Here is a 23,700-nt window from a genome sequence, read left to right as displayed (position 1 = left end):
TTAACTTTTATACAAAAAGAAGAGGGTTTTCTTTCCTCAAAATAATTACCTGTATAAGAGCAAGGGATTCACATTCACAGAGAAGAAATTACTGAAAATAAGGAAACAGTGAGTGGGCACAAGACTGCAGACATCCCAGCTGAAAACTGTGGATGCTTTTGAAAATTAGCAATTAACTATTGCTTGGGAGAGGCTGCTTCCCTGGTGAATTCAACTACTTTTGTAACATCCAATCAAGGTTTTCTTAGTGGGTGCACCAGTATTATAGACTGCCTTTCCTTGGAAGTTAAGTTGGCCTCTCCCTGACTTCTTTTATGAAAAATTTTAAAAAGTTATTTCTATACTGAAACTTTCCCTTCTGGGAATCCATAATTTTAGGAGGGCTGACCAGGATTTTAAAATTGTAGCTGTGGATTTTTATTGTGTGTTTCTCGCTGTTATAACAATGCTCATCATTTCAGAGAAATTTCCTTAACCTAAACAGAATGACAACCACAGGGGGGCTGAAAATCAGTGGGAGCTTCCGATTTGCTGTAGGCTTCCCCAGAGTTTTCTTGTGGGAAGCTGTCAGAAATCTTCCTTCCTTCCTCCCTTTCTCCTTTTATCCTTCTTCCTCTTCCTTTCTCCCTTCTCTCTTTCCTCCCTGTCTCCCTCTTCCTCCCTTTCTTCCCTTTCCTCCCTATTTCTCTCTTCCTTCCTCCTTTCCTCCTTCCTTTCCTCTTTCCTTGCTTCCTTCTCTCCTCCTTCTCCCTCTTTCTCCCTTCTTCCCTCCTCCCTCCCTTCCTTTCCTTCCTTCTCAACAGGCAGGTAAATAGCTGTTGCTGGGTGGAGGAAAGATCAAGTGTGAACAAACAGGGATGTAGGACTTGTGAGAAGCTGTGAGGGAGCATTGATGCTGCAGCTACCTAGCAGAACTGAAGAAGCCACAACTTTCTAAAATTTCACTCCACGGGAGTCAGGGGTCTCAGCATTCTCTAAATTAGTCTATTTGAGGTATCCTGGTAGAAAACATTTTGCCCTAAGATGGATCATTTCGCCCAGTCAAAGGTTACAAATGTGAGAATTTTGATAGCGTACAGATAATGCACTGTGATATTTTATCGTATTTCAGGGTTTGTTAGAATTTTATTTACGATATTGAATTTATACTGTTTATACAAAGACTGGTTTGTCTCGGAGGCCTACAGGACATAAATATGATTTTTTTTAAAAAAAAAAATTCCTTTCCTTCTGTTTCCCTCATATTTATTCAATGGTTTCTCTTTTTTCTATTTTCTTTCAAATTCAACAGTTATCCTTTCTTTTATCTTTCTCATCTCCACCCCTTTTTTTGGCTGTTATTTTTGCTGGATCCATGGGGGGTCCATATCTATAATATTTCTGTGATGAAAGTAATTTGTATTCAAATAAGAAAATTAGTACACTATGAAGATAAAAGATGAATTAATAATATACCTTATTTGTGGACAATTTAGTTATTAATTCAATCAATTATTTATTCTGGTTTGAATTCTGTCACGAACATATGTATACATAGGTATATGACATAATCTACATGTGGATCACACACATTTATGCAGGGGAGAGAAATCTCCAGAACATCTTTTTCCTAGATCTGGCAATCCTAGATTGACATAAGTTGTATTGCAAGTAGAAATACTGTGCATCACGTCAATGATCCATGTTTTTAAAAAAAAAAAAATCATGAAAAATGCATTAACGCAAATTGTGCATCACGGAGCAATTATTTATACATAGGGCAGTATAATGGTTTGAACAGGTCTCACGTCAGGGTCAAGGGAAATTTCATTTTCGGGAAAAGCCAGCACTTTAAAATATAAAAGTCTTTCAGGAATAATAACAAGGAGAACAAACATGAACATTTTCTCCCTAATGTTATTACAAGAAAAAACTAATTCAACAAAATCAACAAACTTAAATAGCTTCAAACCCATAAAGAACACATGGTCTAATTGCCTGTCCCGAGAATCTACCATTTTGACTTGCCTATTCTTCACATAGCCAACATTCCTAATATGCCACCCTGCCCCTCGTTTTGTCTGCTGTCCAGCTGTTCTTTTCCAAAGACATCCAGGATCGATTCTCCCATGCGATGCAGCTTCAAAACAACCTAAGACACCCAGCAACAACACCAGCAACGAGAATGTGACGAAGTAGGAAATTGTAGTGACTATTGTCTCAGAAAATGGTAAGGTACTGAAGACTCTTCTATATGCCTCAATATGTAGATATACAAACAACTGAATATTGTAAACCTCTAATATAATACTCTCTGATGGTTCCAAATATTACTAACTTCATGGCTTGCTTGTAAGCTTGAAAACAAGAGAGACTGGGCTTCTATTAAATCAAACAGAGCTCTTTTTAAAGTTCAAACTCTTCATAACTTCAATGTATTTTTGCAAAGTACAAAACAGGCCACCATTCTCAATTCCAGGCCCTCATGGAAGGGCCTGGCCCAGAAATGGAACAATATGGCATCAACCCATGAGCAAATTCTACTTTTCCTCAACAAGTCTAGACACTTATGCAATTTTTTTTTGGTAGGGAGAATGTACCTAGAACCGTGATGGCGAACCTATGGCATGTGTGCCACAAGTGGCACTCAGAGCCATATCTGTGGGCACACGAGCGTTGCCCTAGCTCAATTCCAGCGCAGATGTGCGTGCCGGGCAGCTGATTTTTGGGCCTTCCGGGCCCACCGGAAGTCGGGAAACAGGCCGTTTCTGGCCTCCAGGGGGTGGGGGTGGCTGTTTTCACCCTCACCACGCTCCAAGAAAGCCTCTGGAGCCTGGGGAGGGCAAAAAAACAGGCCTACCAGGCCCACCAGTAACCTTTTTGCTATCACGTGCCAAAAGCAGGGAAACTGCGGGGGAGGTCATGCACACATGCGCGGGGTGCAAGGGGGCATTGAATTATGGGTGTGGGCATGCAGGCACATGATCCCACCGCACTCCCCCTGCTTTTGGCACGTGACGGCAAAAAGGTTAGCCATCATTGACCTAGGATATTCATGTGTACTCTAAAACTACTCTTTGCCTTCCATTGTCAGGCACATTTGCTTCTCATTTGGATCCTGATTCTTGCAAGGAACAAGTGCAGAAATAGTATGAGTGGCAAGCAGTGTCAATGGACTAAAATACACAATCCCCATACATTACCTGGGTTTGTGGATCCCCGAGCACTTTTAGACCAATTTCCTATTAAGCAGCAAATACGGTAACTTAGACCAAATTTCACACACACTCAGATCCTACAACTGTTAAATTCCATTCTCACTCACATGGGATGTTTCATCTTATATCCATCTTCTGGGGATAATGATAATAGAAAACCCTGAATGGAGATGATTGCGATGCTGTCTATTACATGAGGCTAAAAAATTACACTAAAAGTAACTCTTCATAATATATAGTTGGAGAGAAATAAAGATAAGCTGTCATAGCTTGTTAAAAACCAGAGCAAACATACCTAATAGTCCTTCTTTCCCTATTTTCCCCACAACAACTACTCTGTGCAGTGGGTTGGGCTAAGGGAGTGACTGATCCAAGGTCATCCAGATGGTTTTCATGACTAAGGCAGAACTAGAACTCACCATCTCCTGGTTTCTAGCCTGGTGCCTAGTAAAATTAATAGAAATTGCCTAGTACAGGAGTGTCAAACATGCGTTGTCATGGCAGCATCATGTGATGTATCGCAACTTTTTTCCCTTTCACTAAATCAGGCATGGGTGTGGCCAGCACGTGACACATCCGGCCCACAGGCCGCAAGTTTGACAGCCCTGGCCTAATAGGACTGGAAAAAATGCTCAGTCTCAATGTATTATATATTCCCAGTATATCAGTTTATTTAGTTTTTTAAAATGCAACTCTGTTTCCCACAAAAAAATATAATAGCAAACTGAAATGTCTCCTGTTTTGTGAAGTTAACAAAGTTACAAATATGTCTAAAATATCTTAGTCCTAAAAAGACATATATGAGAAATCATTTTTAGACATTTGTTCCAGATACTGCAGAACATTTTATCAATGTGATAGTACAACATTAACTGAATAGACATAAGGAAATGAATCAAGACTGGCATATCCAAGTTTTGCATGTTAATGACTGCACATCTTTACCTACTAACAACATGAATAATTGTTAAGTTCTTGTTTTAAAGAGATATTCACTGAATGTGAAACTAATTCAGATGCTTCTCTAAAATATATGTTAAAATCTTATGTTTGCATGGTCCCACTCAGTGGTGAAATGTAACATTTGTTACTACCAGTTCTGTGGGCGTGGCTTAGTGGGGTGGGGGTGGCGTAATGTGACTGGCCAACTTTTTTTTTTTTTACCTTTAAAACCTTTTTTTCTACAACCTCTTCAGCCAAAGAGGTTGTAAAAAAATGCTTTTAAAAGCCTCTGCTGATCAGACAACTCAGCTGGGATTGTCAGAGCCTTTTAAAAGCATTTTTTCTACAACCTCTTGAAGAGGTTGTAAAAAAAATGCTTTTAAAAGCCTCTGATGATCCCAGCTGAGTTGCCTGATCTGCAGAGGCTTTTTTTCTTTTAAAAACATTTTTTCTACAAGCTCTTCAGCTGAAGAGGTTGTAGAAAAAATGCTTTTAAAAGCCTCTGATGATCCCAGCTGAGCTGCACAATCATCAGAGGCTTTTTTTTTTTTTACTTTTAAAAACATTTTGAAGAGGTTGTAGAAAAAAGGCTTTTAAAAATTAAAAAAAAAAGCCTCTGATGATTGCGTGGCTCAGCTGGGCGGGGGGGGCAGGGATGTTTGCTACCGGTTTTCTGAACCACCGACCTCCATCATTACCAGATCGGGCAATCTGGTCCGAACTGGGAGCATTTCACACCTGGTTCCACTCTTTTTAAAAGAGGGCCTACCCTCTTAGAAGTTACACTATAAAATCAAACAGAGAATAAAGTTTAAATCTGCAACAAATTCCAAATCTTTTCCCATCTGGATGCCATCTAGTTCTCATTCTTCTAACCACTGGATCTGCAAAAGGAACCTTCCTTCTAAACTACTACTAACAGAGGAAAGACAGAACTGAAAAGTTATCAGACGCTACAGAAAAGTCACTATCTTGCAAATATAGAGGCTACAAGTAGTCCTCAAGTTACAATCATAACAAAGCCCATCATTTCGATCATATGTTATGCCAGTCATTAAGCAGGTCATAATGTGACTGACCTGATTTATTACTTTTTTGCAGCGGTCATTAAACAAACCCATTGTGGGACACTGCAAACAGCCGTAAATGTGGGCTGGTGGCTGAGAGCCCAAAATGGAATAATTGATCATGGGAGGTGGATCAGAACTTCAAATCAGTCATAAGTACCTTTGGAGGGGGTTCCATTGTAAGTTCAAATGGTTGCTAAGAGAGTGGTCATAAGCTGAGAACTACCTATACAGCATGATGAACTAGGAAAAGACATGGACTGCCTTATTGTCCTTAGGAATGAAAACGTGAGCTGAATAAACACTAGGAAAGCTATTTAACCCTCCCTGCTTTAAGAATATTTTATGTAGTACTGTAAATAACAAAAAGTTGGAACTTGTAGGCCTTCAAATAAATTATAGCTGCATATGCAAGTTTCTGCAAGGCCCACTTATAGCCTATTTCTAGAAATGTTTATTCAAAAGTCATTTCTCTTCAGTTTAATGGTGCTTACTCTTACGTTGGCAAAAAGAAAATTTTAATCTAATGTCATACGAAGGGAAATTGCATCAGAATGGGGCTAGATATGGTTATATCTGCATGACTTTTTCCTTCAATTCCTATTTCTTTGGAAGCGTCAACTACTGAACATCTGTAGTTCCTGCACACATCTTCCATTGAGCTTCTTATTTTCCCCCTGGTTTATTCCTAATGCACATTTCATGCTGAGATAAGCATTACAGCTTTTCCATGAATAAAGAATTATAGAAAAGGCTGCATTTTGAAAGAAGAGGAGGCGCTGTACCTAACTCCATTCAGGATGGCAGAAATAGCTGCTGGATCTACATCTGAGTGTGCTGTCATTGTAACATGCACAGTTCTTAGTGTACGCTAAAGATTTTGTTTTATTCTGCCAATCACAACCAGATCTGATGCAATCCAAAGCTACTGCTGGTCAAATGAAACTATGTAATAAGGAAGGGCAATAAATGTGGAACACCACAGTAATTTGATGAACATATGTAATAAGATTTATTTAGGTTGTGGTCATTTAATGCGCTGAACCACAAATTAGTCAAGTACCCTTTGGGCTAGTATGTTGTGTGAATCCAGGCCATATTGTTAGTTTATTGTTGACAGTATATCCCTGCAAACCAAAAAAAAAAAATGGATTAAGTAAAGTATGCTTTTGCTCAAGTAATGGTAGACCTTTTAGGCTCTGCATGTCAACAATTCAGAAAATGCCTACCTTGTCACAGATACAATAGTCCCACAAACGAGAGAGAAACAATTTTCTATTTTCCTTCCATCTAGGCCACCCCAACAATAACACCCAACTCAGCAACAACACTGAGGCTGGGCCTGAAATAGAAGTCAAGGCATCAACTTCAGCCCTAGTAAAACTGCTGCTACTCCAAAAAGCCACCTCGTAGTTCCCCATGAGCCTTGGGGAATGGTGTGATTGCTCCACAGCTCAGCAATCCCCAGGATCTGCTGTGTGCTACTTACCTTCAGGCAGTATTCTCTTTCTATTGAAAAGGCCACTGCAGCATCTCAAGATGTAATCAAAGTTGCACAAGGCCTTTGTTCTTGAAGCAGCTCCTTCTGCAGCCTCTGCAGCCAACAAACATGAGAAAGGACACCCCATTCTCATGTGATTTTTGGAGTTTTTAGAGGCCTCAAACCCATTCTTGCACGGTATCCATAACCTCCAAAAATCACAAGATAACAGACTATGCTTTTGAGAATAGTTGTTGCTGGTGAATGCTGGCATGTCATCCAAAACATGGCATGTTACCTTTGATATGTATCATGATGGTCCACCATCACTGGTTTAATTAAATAAGGCAAAGAAACATGAAAACAGTCTTAAAGTGAATGCAGCAATTTGCCAGCGACCCAACAATACCATGAGTTTTGTTCATATACATAATTTTCAAGAAGCCATTTGCCACTCCAAATTTGTGAAATATTAATGTACTTTCAATGTATAATATTCCTTCAGTCTATAAAATTACCTAGACAATCAAGTAAATAGCATCCATATAATGTTATCTTTTCTAAATGCTAACTATTTCAACCATAATTATCTGCGACACCAGGAGAGAAAAGATAAAATAACATGTAAGATCTTTCCAAATCAACTTTGCTAAACTGGTAGGTAAAAGAATTCAATACCTCAGATGGTTTTCAACTGTGAACTGTAGACTATTAATTAGTATTTTCTAAGCAAGACATTTAGTCCTTCACTTCCTTCACCCCCCCAAAGAGTATTTTAATTATACCTTATTATCAAAAAACCTAACAAGACCTTAACTTTATTGATCAATGGTCCTCATAAAACTGATACATATTAATGTTTCTAAAATTAATTATTTGCAGGGCGTATGATTGTCATAATAAAGTATTTGGTTTTGACAATGATGACGGCATTACTGAAAAACACTGAAATATGAGTGAAGTATACTTTTTTGACCTATAAAACAAAAAAAATTGATTAAGTCTCTTCTGAGACCACCATAGTTTTCAAGTAGACTGCAAAATGGTGGAACAGAAATGCTGGCACAGGAATTTTTGTTATTTGCAAAAACCCAAGGGGAAAAAAACACAACACTAGCAATATTCATAAATCAGTGGGAGAACATTTAAATCTACCCAAACATTCTGCTCCTAAATTGTATGTTGTCATTGCCCAACAACTAGATTTGAAAAGTAAATCTCTAGCATAAAGTAGCTAAATTAGAACTATTTTTGTTTAAACACAGAGTTAGAGTTGAATGTAGACAATTTCTTGTCTTGATAAAGATATTCATGTGATGAAATGTGCACCTGCAGCAACAGGGGAGGAGTATTTTGTCAACGCAGAGCCTTCACAGAAAGAGGGCCAGATTAAGAAACAGCTCAAGTCCTGAGCTGGATGGGAGAAGCGGGAAGAGGTTCAGGGTAACCACATCCTAAAGTGGTGCAGCCTCGGTGGTGCAGTGGTTAAGAGTGCAGTACTGCAGGCTACTTCTGCTGACTGCCAGCAGCCTGCAATTTGGCAGTTCAAATCCCACCAATCTCAAGGTTGATTCAGCCTTCCATCCTTCCGAGGTGGGTAAAATGAGGACCCAGATTATTGGGTGGGTCAATATGCTGACTCTGTAAACCGCTTAGAGAGGGCTGTAAAGCACTGTAAAGCGGTATATAAGTCTAAATGCTATTGCTATTGGTTTGAGCTCCAAGCTTTTAATGATTTGGTTACAAACATTTCATCCCCATTCGAGGATACATCTTCAGTGTGCTTTGGATTGTGCTTGTCTTGAGGGTGTACTGACCTTTAAATACCTTTCTGAGTTCTGGTCTGATTTCGGGTTGTGTGATTGGCTGGCTGCAGTTGCTGAGTAGTCCTTGGTTTTAAATACCATCTGTGTGATGTAAATTAGTGCTGGTGTTGTTGTTAGGATGTCTTCTGATGATGTCATGGTCCGGTTTCAGTTTGATTTGATCGGCTGTGTGTGCTGTGGTCTGATTTCTTGTGATCTGTCGAGTCCAGTGCTCCCCCAGACAAGCACAATTCAAAGTGCATTGAAGATGTCTCCTCGAACGGGGATGAAACATTTGCAACCAAATCACCAATCTCGGAGCTCAAACCAGCAACATTAACTACCAACCTGAGCTACTAATATTCAAAGACATTTCAACATCCTAAAGCTGTGATGGCAAACCCATGGCCCATGGCGACAGGTGGTATGTCACCTGTCTGTGGGCATGTGAGCTGTCGCCCCAGTTCAGCTCTGCCGCGCATGCGCACGCGCCTCCCGCCAGCCAGCTGGTCATCGGGTCTCAGCCACACATGCGCAGGGGGTGGACGCATGCACGGGGACCACACATGCATTGCATTTTGGGGTTTTGGGTGCATGCTTTGTGCACTCTGTTCGGAAAAGGTTAGCTATCACTGTCCTAAAGTCTCTCAGGATAGATCTAGTAGATTAGAAAGTTATAGCCTTAGTTTGGCAAGATTCTGTCCATTAGATGTAAGCAAATAAAAGATTGGACTTGATTGGATCTCAATGTCTCATCTCTGGGCTTGGCCCTGACTATCCATTAACACAGAAACATTGAAATAGTTCTAGTAACACAATGCAGAGTTGCACAATGGGGTGTACCTACTCCAAATCCATCTCCAAGATAGTTTGCCTGGTTCTTGTTTCACAAGAAACATTCAGCATTCTGTGGCAACAAAGCATTAGCTCTGAGCTCAGTGGGCTATTTTGTCCCTTATCTATATTGTTCCCTAAATTTGTTTCTGTTTCTACAAGGTCTGGGGTACTCCCAAGAGTTCTGATACTTCTCTCATGCAATGACCTCACTGTTTTGCTTACACTGAGATCAATATTGTGAGAACCAGAATCAATCAAACATTAATATATATTTGTCATACATCTCCGTTACTTTTAATTTATGTACTAATTAACTTCATACGGTAGGTACAGTAAGAGATCGAAGTTAAAGTACTGAATGTTAGGTCTGAGCATGTTTCAAAAATGTTCAAAAGATACATTTTGGAACATATGAAAGCAAGATAGCTGCTTTAAGGAACCAAGTATTTTAAAACAGCCGTGTGTGATGCAATTTATAAAGTAGCCACATTAATTTTCAGATTAACAAAGAAAGGTGACAAAGGTGTTATTCAATATTCAACAATTAAAACATATAAAATAGATTAATTCAATCCAAAACAGGCAAGGTAAAACTTTTACAGACTCTAAAGTGTACCACAAATGTCAGAGAAGGCAAAGAATTTCAAGAATACGTGTTGAGCCCCACATGGGGAGCAAACAAAGGAAACAAGTTCATATTACTTTCAAGAAGGCATATGTAATGTTAAAACTGTGATAAAAACATAATCTTGGAAACTCTAAAAGTAAAGTACAGGTAGTCCTCACAATTGAGCCCATGTTTTATGTTGCTAAGTGAGAAATTTGTTAAGTGAGTTTTGCCCCATTTTACGACTTTTCATGCCACTTTTGTTAAGTGAATTACTGCAGTTCTTAAATTAGTAACACAGTTGTTAAGTGAATCTGGCTTCCCTGCTGACTTTGCTTGTCAGAAGATTGCAAAATATGATCACATGACCTTGGGACCCTGCAACCGTCATAAAGATGAACCAGTTGCCAAGCGCCTGAATTTTGATCACATGATCATGGGGATGCTGGAAAGGTTGTAATTGCGAAAAACTATCATAATCACTTTTTTTCAGTACCGTTGTAACTTCAAACAGTCACTACATGAACTGTTGTAAGTTAAGGACTACCTGTATTAGGCAGAACCATTCAGTAGTGAATTCATTACAATTAAATAATTTTCTAATGATGCTTCCCACTACTTTCACAACCCAGCTGTACTATCTCTTCTCCCCAAATGTGCTTTTCTTCCATTTTCTTCCCAGTCTCTCACAATATGCCACTACAGAGAAATCCCCTTTGTAGATTACTGTTATATATCACTTCCCTCTATGTAATTTATTGAAAGAGGGTACAGGACATTTTCTTCTCCCCCATGTAACTTACTGTTAAAATGAAGTGATCATTGTAAATTACTTGAAAATCTGATAATAAAAAAACAAGAAAACTTAATTTTCCATTTGGGTAGGAGTGAGGAATCATTTAAAATTCATTTTACTTTGAATAACTATGTTAACCACATAGGATTCAGGAATGTGATCCCACTAAATAATCTTCATGATTGCTTAGATCCATTCATTTCCTCCAAAATCAGTTGCAGTCTGCAACTTGCAGATACTATATATATCTGCCAATTTAGCATCTACTTTAAATATGCAATATATGTGGCATCACACTGTTATGTTCTTCAATCTAACTGTAATAATACAGGTCTTTGAAACTAGGAATCCTGCTGGAACAGACCAAAAGCATATCTAGAATAGCATCCTATTTTCCCACAATAGCTAACTTCCAGAACTTTGGAAGTTTTTAACCACACCCTTGGGGGGAAAATAAGATTAGCATGCTATTAGATTTTCTGTTCTCCATCAGTTCATAAACTAAAACAAAACAGAAGACAAGACATGGGAGAACATGATGGTTGGAGATTTTCATGAAGGTCAACACTTCTTCAAACTTGCAGCTCTTTCTATCCTAGCAGTGAAGGAGTCAATAGGAATATTGGGAAAGAGTCTATCCTTTGTTTTCCCAATAGATTGGATCAAACGAGCTTAAAAGGTTAATTCTGTGGGCTTTTCTTCCGACAGTGAGCAGCAGTTGTAAAGGCCAACCACAGCATCTAGAAAAGGGCAGTTATATTAAAGAGGTACAAAGCACCAAAGACCTTGGTGACTTTAAATTCGAAGCATGCACAACTCTATTAGCTCTGGTAGTGTGATGATGAGCCCAAAGATCTCCAAAAGACCATAGGTTTTTGGTTACAAAACCACCCAAAAATGTCCATCCTTCAACTTGTCCCAAACATCTCTTTGGTAGCCTTACAAATTGTAGGGAAGACCTCCCTCACACCCTCTTTTACAAACTGACTTGGCTTCCATTCTGACATTCAAAGATCTCCCATAACCTTTCTTTTAGCATTTGCCTAAAAGTGCAGATATAGTTTGAAGAAGGGCAGAGACCTAACTGCAGACTTAAGACCCCTTGTATTGTTCAAATCTTCTCCTCTCCCCCATGGTTTATAACTCCACCACATTCCAACTTTGTCATTGGACCACAATCCTCCTAAAGGTATAAGTTTCTGTTCTAAATACACGTGTGAATAACTCCCAGCCTTTGGAAGGAAAGTAGTCTAGACTCTAGACCAGGGGTCAGCAACCTGCGGCTCTGGAGCTGCATGTGGCTCTTTCAATCCTCTGCTGCGGCTCCCTGTCACTCAAAATATGCATCACAACCGCCAATGTGCAACACCTGCCGGCATGCAATTTTTTGAGTTTTTCAACCTCCGGTAGGCTAACCATGAATAAATCCAAGAAAAGAAAAGTTTCAGAAGAAAACAGAACATTTAATTCAACTACATATGCTAGTTTTGTGGCCACTCAAGAAATAGTTAGGCACAGGAAGGGTTTTGTGGCTCCCAGTGTTTTCTTTTTTGTGGGAAACTGGTCTAAATGGCTCTTTGAGTGTTTAAGGTTGCAGACCCCTGCTCTAGACCAGAGGCCTTCAAACTTGGCAGCTTTAAGACTTGTGGACTTCAACTCCTATGCTGTACTGGCTGGCTGCAGAATTGTGGAATTGAAGTCCACAAGTCTTAAAGCTGCCAAGTTTGAAGGCCTCTGCTCTAGACAGAGCCTCTTCAACACATTTGGCCCAGAGGGAGCAAACCAAAATTACGCCAGATTAAGTCAAATGGGCCACACCCAGTTGCTTCAGCCAAACTCACAAGAGCAGAAAAGTTCGTGTCTTGTGACACCCACAACGGTCCGCACTGTAAAGGAACCTATTCATTGGATTACAGGACCTCGGAGTAAGCTAGGTATACAGTACGTAATCAGCTCTTTCCCCGTTTATTTTCATCAGCGTTCACATGCTTAGCGCACCTACCCCACCCGCCGCCTTTTTAAGTTTACGCGGGGTGATTTTAGATCAGCTCCCACCTCTTGTTCTGAAACGCCTCATGAGATTACCACGAAGCGCGGGGGGGGGGGGGGAGGAGAAAGAAGGCGGCCGAAGGACGTCGAAATGCTTGGAAGGAAGAGCAGCGCATATGTACACGGGTGTTTTTTTCCTCGACGGGCAGCCTTAAAACCCGAGCAACGTCCGATCAATTGAGCCAACGGGACTTGCTCCTCTGTAAGCGACCCGGCGATTTCAATCCAGGCGGATTGCTTAACAGGCTTGCCCGCCTCCCCAATGTAAACGTCTCCCCTTCAAAGGCCGTACATCCTTCTCGGGGCGTAAAACCCACTGACACCCACCACACACATACACACACCCGCGGGGTTACGCCTGAGGAAAGGTGCGCGGAAAGAAACCGGGACGTACCAAATAAAACACAAGAGGCTGATTTGAAGGGAAGCTCTTCCCTTCAAGAGGCTGGAGAAATTAAACCAGCTCCTGGGGGTGGGGGGGAATCCACATCTATACCGGGCAAGTTTTCGCGTGACGTTAACATAGTCACCGGCTCCATTAACTTAACATTCCGAAGGAAGGAAGGAAAATTCCTTCTTTCGGAAACGAAAAAAAAACGATGAGCAAGAAGAGCCGGCGCTGTCAAGGAAGAGAAAAAACAAAAACAAACCATTGCTTTCTCCTCAACTCGGTCTCCTAAGTTAAAAAGAAAGGAAGGTTTGGTATTATTTTAGTAGCACCAGGTTTCCATTTAGAGTTCCCTCTCGATATTTCAAAATGCACAGCGTGACATCGCAGTCACCTCTCCCGCATCTTCTCCCCCCCCCCCCCGTGCATGCAAACACGCACATCTCTACTAACTCGAGCGGTTTGGGGGCAAACGCGAGAAGAAATCACTCTTCGGCAGCAGCGGAACACAAACCAACCGGCCCTCCTACGTAAGATCACAAGCAGCAGACCGACAACGGCAGCGAGCAGCTGTTTTCTATCCGCTGCCTGCCCTCCGCTTATTTTCTTTAGTGTAGCATTGCTCCCATCAACAAGCGGAGGGGGGGGGGGGAAACTTAGCAGGGCTCAATGGCAACACCACCAGTTGCGCTTTCCAGTTTGCAGAGCACATCAGCGGAGCGGGGAGACGAGCCTTTCCATCCCCCGTTCCGAACTCTCCGTTGGAAAAACTCTCGGCAACAAGTGTTGTCCAAACAGCACCGCGGCAATGCAAAGAGAAGAAGAAGAAGCGAGGAAATACCTTGCCGTCTCGCCGCTGCTTCTGATGAGCTCCGGAACTCAGCCGCTGCCTAAAACTCAGCGCTCCGCAAAGCGAACGCACCAGCCAGATAGATACTCAGCGCACCGCGCACGAGAATCGCGAAGCTTGTAGAGGAACGCAGTTATCTTGAGCCAACCGCGGTGCCGTACCTCTTGGAACGTACCATTTTTTTATCCTTGGGGGGGATAGATTTGGATTAAAAAGAAAAAAAAGGGAAGGGATTTTTTTTTTTTTTACGCTTGTCACAGATCACGCTGATATCTATGGGTACACGTCTCTATTTTCTGTTACTGCCCTGGGACGCTAAAATAGGGAAGGCAGGAAACGTTATTTCTCCCCTTTTGCGGAGTAGTAGCGCCCGCGGGAGTGGGCGTGACCTTGCTAAAGCGTGGACCAGCGGCAGCTTCGTCGCCTGGGGTTGAACGGGAGGCAGCCGTTGGCGGCTCGGCGTGGTAGGTACCCCGAGCGACCAGAGAGGAACTTGCCATTGGCTGTTAAGCTTTGGAAATAGGACTTGCCGTGTCCTATATCACCCAAACGTGGAATGTTTCCCCCCCCCCCCCGACAGGGACCGACACACCAGTCTAATTGCAGCTCGTGTCCTTTCAGTTTGGTTTTTATTCTGTTTTTCTGACTCTTTCTTCACAAAAGATAACCTGATGAAGAAAAGACGAAAAACTGTTTCGGGGATGCCGTCGTGGGATTCGGAGGCTTCCCCAGAAAAGCTTTTTAGCGGGAAGAAACCTTGTGTGCTGCGCATAATTTAAGGAGTTGACAGCTTGACACAAACATACAGTGCTGAGCTAACGCTAAAAACACCCCATAAGTACTTCTGTGTGAAGCCTGCCGGGTTTGGGTTGTACAACATGCTGTGAAATTTTGGTCTACACTACAGTGCTGTGCGAATGTAGCCTGCCTTGATTAATTTATGATTCACTATAATGGTAGGTTACACTGAATAAATTAACATTGATTAGATGAGCAATATCATACAAACAGCCGATCTGTAACTATTCCAATGTTTCCTCCTCTCTTTTTTTTTTCTAGAAATGATGGAATAATGAGGGGAAAAAACAGGGAAGGTTACAAATGGAGGATGACAACATTTGCACACACCCCAAATGAATGTCTAAATGAACTGTGTATCTGTCCAGAATGAAGCCTTATCTCTAGAAGCATCACAAAAATGTCTATTGGATCTTTTGTATCTTAGTTTTTTTTCCCCTACAATGAAAGAGTTGGAAAAGAGTAATGAGAAAACACAGAATTGCAAATAGAGATTGATACAGTCTGATCCTCTGTACGATTCCTTAAATGAGGCTAAATATTTACATATGAAAAATCTCTAGAAACACTTCCATCAGATAAAACATTTATTGCAAAATGGCCCTTGCAGAATTTTATCAAATAACTAGATAGCATCTTTCATTATATTCCGTTCCTATTTCTTTCTTTTTTTAATTTAAAAAAAGTCAACTAAGGAAAGAACAGAAGCATGTATTTTTATTGACAATGCAAGCATTCTTATCTAGAAGCATCAGCTGTTTAATACAGAAAAATGCAGAAAAGCATCACATGAACCCTTACAAAACATTTCATGAATGAAACAGGATAACTGTTCCATTTCAATTAGTTTTTTTTTTTTTTAATTTGATTTATATGCCGCCCTTCTCCGGAGACTCAGGGCGGCTTACAATGCGTTAAGCAGTAGCCTTCATACTTTTGTATATTTAATACAAAGTCAGCTTATTGCCCCCACAAACTGGGTCCTCATTTCACCTACCTTAGAAAGGATGGAAGGCTGAGTCAACCTTGAGCCTTGGAGAGATTCGAACCAGCAGAAATTGCAGGCAGCTGTATTAATAACAGGGTGCACTAAACCCCTGTACTATCAAGGCTCTTGATAGTTTCACTAAACAAGTACTTTTGTTTAGTTTCACTAAACAAGTACTTTTGTCACTTAACACTCTCTTTTCTTCAGGGCAATACCCATTGGCAAGCTGATTTATTAATTGCATTTGAGCGCACAGACATCTTGCACAAGGTCATGCTGATACAGACCAGTTCTAATTCCCTTTCATCCCACAAATACCGGTAGCTCAAATACTATGAAAAATGATCAAAAGAACATTTATTGAGAAATGAAAGATGTAAAACAATCCTGCAAGATAATTTGGCATCAGGCTAAGAAAATGTAATACACTTGTTGATTACCAATAGAGGAGAATATTTGTAGCTTAGGGTTGAAATGAGGGGTCCTTGGTGCTATCTGAGTTGGTTGTTTTCTTGCACATGTTTCAGTACCTAAACTAGATAACATCATCAGCACCAGGACTGATGATGTTACTTAGCCTGCAAGAAAACAACCAAACTCAGCAAGTATCTTCATTTATTGGTTAGCAATAGCACTTAGATTTATACACCACTTCACAGTGCTTTATATCCCTCTCTAAGCTGTTTAGACTCAGCATATTGCCCCCAACAATCTGGGTTACTCAAAGAACTCGGTGATTAAGCCAAAATTTAAAGCTGGGTTCTCATAATATATTCAAACCATAGCCAGCCCTTCTGAAAGGCAAAGAGAGTAGGGATTGCTCTTGCAAGGTGTTTTAAAGGGTAGGAGCCATGGCAAAAAAATGCTCTTCTAGACCTGAAATTCCTTGACCAAAGGGGTGGCAGCAAGCCCCACCTGCCAGAAATATGTATATAAACATCCAAAAAAAAAATAGATACACTTATAGTCAGATGGGATTTTTTGCATAAGTACCTGATTACTTTGGTTTCCTAGACATCCCACCATTCAATCCACATTCACTTCAACAGTTATGTCCTTTGTGCCCCTATTCAAGGAAATACCTTATGTTTAGAGTTGTGTTATATAGGTAGTCCTTGATTTATAACTTATTCATCTAACAATCATTCAAAATTACAATGGTACTGAAAAAAAGTGACTTGCAACCATCCTCGCACTTTTGACCATCACAGCATTTCCACAGTCTTGTGATCAAAATTCAGGAGCTTGGCAACTGGCACATATCTACAACGGTTGCCGCATGCCAGGATCACATGGTGCCCATTTGTGACCAGAATGGGCCCAGTGAGCTTCCAACAAGTGAAGTCAATGGGGAAACCAGAATTCACTCAATGATCATGTGATTCACTTAACAATTGCAGTGACTCCTATAACAAAAAGGTCATAAAATTGAGTGTGAATCACTTAATACCACTTTGCTTAAATGTTGTTTTGTTTATATTTTCATAGATCAAAATGATTATACCTGTGAGATGCTTCACTTGTGGTAAAATAGTTGGAAATAAATGGGAGGCATATCTTGGCCTTTTGCAAGCAGAATATACAGAAGGGTATGCATTCTCAACTATATTTTCATAACTATTTTATAAAATAAGCAACAATTTTATCAATATAACAATTTGGATTGCAATGTAATATTTAAGTATATTATTCCCATGCCACTGAATGTAAATGTTGCTAATTTTCTGATGGCTTCAGTTGATAGCTTGTACAGGATAAGACATTGCTTAATTATTCCCTTGTAGTGTCCTGTTAGATCTGTATTTCTGAGTAATACTTTAGTTTGTTATATTACCAAAACAGATCAAATAATTTGATCTTGTTCCAGCAGTCCCTAACACTGATGTGCTCTTTTTTAAAAAAAAGCTTGCTTGCTTTTGCAGTCATGTAGTACTGTTTTTCAATAATAGCAATTAAATAGCACATTATGTTGAATCCTATTATGTACTATAAAAGCATGAAAAACATTTCTTCCATTGATTGCTAGTATTTGGAAACTATTGTCTATTATTCTCTTTTGTGCTATATTCACCATTTTCCTTACCTTGGTAGAATTGTCTCTGGTTGCAGTAAATCATGCTGTGATAGCCATTGATTTTTCATTGCAAATACAGAATTGGAAACTATGGATCTACAGCCTGAGATATTATTTTAGTACATTAGTAAAATATTTGCATGATAAATACATCTGATTTGAGTGTATGCCTAAATTCTCTTGCAATTTATTGTATGATTTTAGATTGGCCAAGTGAGCATACAATACATAATTGAATTCCTCCTAGCAGCAGAATTGTCTGTAGTAACTGTCATCTGACAATTTTCAGGACACTCAAGTTATTGTTAAAATAATTTATTGTAATAAAAAGGAGTCAGGTCACCTGAATAAGCTAGTTGTCCAGAGATGCAGAGATTCTGCCGTATTTCAAAATGTTGCTTTTCACTTACATTGAGTTTCTTCAAACAGCACTGACTAAAAATAATATTGAAGAAAAGAACATAATCATTTCTGCTTAATTGTTTAGCTTCATATTATCAGATACAGGGTTTTTAAAAGCTGGAGCATGGGTTCATAAAAATTGGTATATGAGAATTCTTTTGCAGCACTCAGCTTTTCTGCATTTTTGGTGGAAATTAATGTGTTTATATGCATTTCTACTTAGAAATAAATTCCTTGGAGTTCAATAAAATCATCTCCATATAAGCTTATACAACTCTGCAGCCTATGTATGCTGGAATTTTCATCAAAACACTAATAAAACAAATAGAACAATTATAATACACCATTAAAATGTGTAATGATCTATTTTTAGTTTTATTGTTGTTTGAATAGATTTGAGGTTGAATTCTATGAAGCTGCTTTCATTTGATGTAGAAATCTGGAACTTGGGGAAGCTACAGATTGCTATTTTGTGTTCAGCAGTTCTCTGTTTACATTTTTTAGCTTTCACTTACTTGATCTGTGAGTGACTGTCATCTCAAACTGAATGTTAAATGCTCTAGATATTTTATGCCTACACAAATCCTTACCCAAATCATGAGCTATGCAGGTAGTCCTTAATGACTGAAATTTCTGTCCCAATGGCTGTTGTAAATCAAGGATTACTTGTAGTGTCCCGTTTAGAATGTAATATTTCCTTACATGTGAAAATATGCAATAATAACACTTGAAAAATGCTAACTTTTTTGAGACTATTGCTATCCTTGTTAGTGCCTCTGACTCTGCCATATGAAAGATGCTAATTAGTCCTTATTGAAATCCTGGATTTATATAAGATAGAAACAAATGGAATATTTACCTGGAAGATCAGAATTAAGCCCAGATAAACTGTTCCACTACATAGAGGCTGACTAGCTATATCTGATCATGAGGGTTGATAGAGCCTAATGAACAAGTATCCATCTAAAACCAGCATACTGTTTCCTATCCCTCCATCTGAATAATCCACTGCATGCATCAGAATGATAAAATCAGAGTGATACAATCAATCCTGGATGATACAGCAAGGTCAGATAGTTAAAATCATTACAAAGCCCCCATATGGGGGGGGCTCTAAATCAGAGGAAATGGTTCCAAGAAAGGGACAAGTTTTAAAGATACATCAACCTCAAGTTAAAATTCAAAACCTCCTCAAAATAAAAGTAGGAGGGAGGAAGAAAGACTGGAAAAAATACAGAAAGAAAGGAAGAATGGAAGATTAACTTTTTCTGGTCTAACTTGATGTATTAATGATTAATTACAATGATTAAGTAAATGAATTAAGAAAATATAGAAATTCAATTAATGATTAATTAAGGTTTACTTATTGTTGTATTAAGATTTTTAAAATGTTTGAATTTTGAGAATAAAAGTAGGAGGAAGAGTAAAATGATTAAGTAAATGAATTAAGAATATTTTACAGATGTATTTTTGGGGTTTGAATGATCTATTAGTGTTTGTTAATGTTTTTAAAACTCTTAGGGCTAAAGGATTATATGTTATTTTGAGTTTATAAAAAAGGGAGGCTGATGAATAATCTGTAGAAGGGGAGTTAAGGGATCTAGAGAGTTTTAAATCTTGCATAAAGTTAGCATATATTAGCGTATGTTTGGTAAAATTTATACCCTGTTTTTGTTCTGGGAAGTCGGGGGTGGGGGGTGGGAAGGGGGGGTTGAAGGGGGTTTATAAATGTTTAAACAGATAAGTTAAAATGTTATATTAAATGATAACTGATAAGGAGAGGTATATTGATGATATATTGAATGATTGCCTATATTGTATATTTGTTTGATCATAAAATAATTTAAAAAAAAATCATTACAAAGCAAGGAGTTTCTGCCATACTGCATTTATACTACTGGGGGAAAAAACTAAATGCTTTTTCTTGAGAGTGGCACTATACTAGTAGCATACAGCATTGCAACATGTGCCCTGAAATTAATTTGAATGAGTAGTTATTGGTTCAGTAAATTATTGTTGTGTTTCAATCCTGTCATTTTTGTATAATGGGGACTCTTGCAGGCATATGCATATACATGTGTTCATAGGCACGTGTGTCTCTCACACAATCCACACAGTGATAATATGAGGATACAATATTGTGCAGTTGGGAAGAAGAAAAAGAGGAAGATGCTGAAAACTGCTAGAAGCCAACACTGTGTGACTTTTGTGATAGAGAATTCCTAAGCATTGGGATGGAAAGAAAATAAGCAAATCATAGATCTAAAAGTTCCTCACATTTTCTTTTTACATTTCCCTGCAGGGCAGAAGCCATCTTCTACATCTGCCTTGTTAAGAAGATAAGATTTGAAGTAGTCAAAAGCATCTTTTTTCCCCAATATATAGCCTTGGTTCTTCGATCAAAACAGCAGTTCCTCTCACTAGACTATCAAGACACCAGATGTGATTTTAAGTGGGAAGGCTCAAGGCAATCAAATCAGGCACATGTTTATGAGTAGAAAAATCTAAAAACTAGTAATTGATCCAAGTAGAATTAACAGAGCATTTATGAGGCAACTTCTTTCACAACTTTTCCCCCTAATGATCTCTGATTAGTTCTTAGTTGCACCATCCTCTGCTGCAGATGCTCACATTATCTTTGTCTCTCATTCTTCTTCCTTTTGTGGACAAGGCCTCGAATTTGTATTTATTTTATTGGGATCTGATTTAAGCATGATGCTTTTCTTTGAAAATACTATTGCTTTTGTTTGTTCCTAGTGACGCCTTGGATGCTTTGGGTCTGAAAAGATACTGCTGTCGCAGAATGTTGCTTGCCCATGTAGACCTGATTGAAAAGCTCCTGAACTATGCCCCACTGGAGAAATAAATATGAAGAATTTATGGTGCTATGTGTACATGAACCAAAGATTTTACAATCCTCAAGCCAAACTGCTGGGATTAGAAATCAAATTAATGATCTGTGGGAAGTTCCTTAAGCCACTTCATATACCCCAAATAAATGACTTAATATTGAATTTCACCTAAATCCAAAGTTGGGGACTGTGCTTTTAATTACAGCATGTTTTTTGTCAGATTCTAAGTATATTAGAATCTCTTGAATTTTCAAATATGGCAGTTTGAAAAAACCCTCAAAATTTGGATTACAGTTGGCAGTTGTAATGAAGTTTTAATAAAAATATGTTGGTTAAACCAGTTCCCACCGCCTTATTCTAAATCTCATTCCTGAATTACATGAATTGCATTTCAGCCTCATTCAGATCATTGACTTGGCCATCTAAACATTATGGTTACTTCCATTTCAGTGTTCTTCCACATTATTACATGATATCTTAAAAACTAGACTGGGCCTAATGACATATGCTATGGGTTGTCAAAGGAAAAATAAAAGTAGGAAGGGCAGGCAGCCTCTTCACAAATGACCTTTGTATATCAATAATTTCAATATATATATATATTCACCCTTGTAGAAAGTTATCTGTATTTGATTAACTAGATAATAGAATATTTTTCATTTCATATACCAGAGTGTAAAACTAACAATTCATTTTCTGGAGCCGTGGCAAACATACAAAGATGGAGAGAATGTGAGCAACTTAGTTTCATGGTGAGCAGTTATGTTTCATGGAAATCATTACATCCAAGAAGGAATAGATTAACCAGATGCAAGTCGTAAGTAAGCTATACAGATATGTGCTTGTTATGCAAGTCATAAGGAAGCTAAATAGATACATGCATGTTTTCAATTTTTTTTGTTCATCTGGGTCAAATCACTGGGACCAGAGGTTTAGTCTTCCTAGCTTTCAGACTTGTGGACACCATCAGGGAACTTTTCTCTCACCAGAATGTCTCTTGTTCATCCTTAATTCAGAAACTTTTTGTCTGTCAACCAAAAGATACTGCTTCTATGTTGAATATGTTTCTGCCAGTTCTGGAGTTGGTTTTTAATAATTAGAGTTGAGCTGGAAATCAACTTGTATTTTCTGTTTTGGGATCTTTTGAGGGAACTTAGTAAATAAATATGTGCTTGTTGCCGAATAAACCTGGAAGAAATTGTAAATTATTCATCTTACAAACTGTAGAAAACAAATATGTGATTAATTCAGTAAGAGGTAATAGATGTTTTCCTATTAGCCAGCAAAACACTTTTAGATGTTTTCAATCATTTGAGTACTGCTATGATGCAAGTACAATCCAAAACCGTATTTAGAGAAAGACATTTTGGACTGTCGTTATCCAGGTCTGCTATAATGGCCTTGAGTTTCAATATAGCACAGTGACATTTTAGAGATAGCAAATGGCTTAGAGGTATTGATACTTAACAATTTATAGAAATTATTCTAACTTGTTATCTTTTAAAAAATAATATTTCCTGCAAAGGCAGAATAAAGTTTTCCTTTTTTATATTATCTTCAGCAAGCCCAGACCACATAAGAAAAGTAATCTAATAAAATTTTAATAAATAAAACTAAAAATACAAGAAAAGCTTGCTTCTCTACACACTGCCATCAGGGATTAGTAAATCTTCTCTGGAATAATAGTACTAAGGATTCGATAAAAATGCCAAATCCAGTCTAAACATCTGGCTGACTACAACCAACCACAGCATAATTCAATTCATCTCAAAGCAGCGTACAGCGGATGATAAACTTTAAAAAATCAAGTACAGTAATAACTGCATAGCAGGGAAATACAGAGGAAAAATATCAAGCCATGCGAGATTACCAAATGCCCATAGCCTGTTAAAATATCAATTGTTAACCATCCTTTCAGCTTCACATACCCTCAAAAGTATCAAAATCCCCTTCTTCTAATAATAAATGTAAAGCATGCCAAAAGAAAACTGCTTCCATAAACCAATGGTATATTACATTAAGGAGTATATGGTCCATGTACCTTGCTGAAACTAAGAAAATCAGTCTAGGCAGTGCTTGAGTTGGAAATAATCTAGCAAATCCATATATCATGCTTTGGTGGCATGAACATAATAAATGAGGTAACATCATTCCCAGGTTTGATATGATATGAAAAGATTTGGAGAACATCAAATCTTACGCTCAACTTCATAATTCAAGAAATTATGCTTATGTAACTTGTCCCAAAAAGACCAGCAAAGACAGGTGCATATTTCATTACTTCAGCTATTTTCAGTTCCTTGTGGAACCCAATTTTTTCCAACACTCTTGACTAGTTTTGTCAATTTGCTTTTTTTTTTAAAAAAAAAAAAACTATTTTAGAAACATTTAAAAACTTCTAAGCATTATTCTCATTCCCTCCTGCAAATCTTTATATGTTAACCTTCCATTCTTTCATTTTTACTGGGATGCAAAATATTGTTTTTTTTTATCCTCCAGTCTTTAGCCATTTAAAATGTTCTGTTATATTTTAAACCGCATGCTGAATCCTAAAGCAAAGGGCATTAA

The 23,700-nt window shown here is 38.6% G+C and overlaps 1 protein-coding gene across 1 annotated transcript; it reads left to right on the top strand.

Moving 5' to 3' along the window:
- The first annotated feature begins 14,420 nt into the window (after positions 1–14,420).
- POLR2L (RNA polymerase II, I and III subunit L) lies at positions 14,421–21,438 on the top strand. The gene is made up of 3 exons (XM_070957395.1): positions 14,421–14,482; positions 17,293–17,393; positions 21,038–21,438. The coding sequence occupies exons 2-3, from the start codon at positions 17,299–17,301 to the stop codon at positions 21,144–21,146; spliced, it is 204 nt and encodes a 67-aa protein (XP_070813496.1). The 5' UTR covers positions 14,421–14,482; positions 17,293–17,298; the 3' UTR covers positions 21,147–21,438.
- Positions 21,439–23,700: the final 2,262 nt, after the last annotated feature.

The sequence above is a fragment of the Pituophis catenifer genome, unplaced genomic scaffold (genome assembly GCF_029215685.1).
Source record: "Pituophis catenifer annectens isolate HBS135680 unplaced genomic scaffold, rPitCat1.0.hap2 SCAF_1, whole genome shotgun sequence".
NCBI lineage: Eukaryota > Metazoa > Chordata > Lepidosauria > Squamata > Colubridae > Pituophis > Pituophis catenifer.
This window is presented reverse-complemented; position numbering and strand designations above follow the sequence as displayed.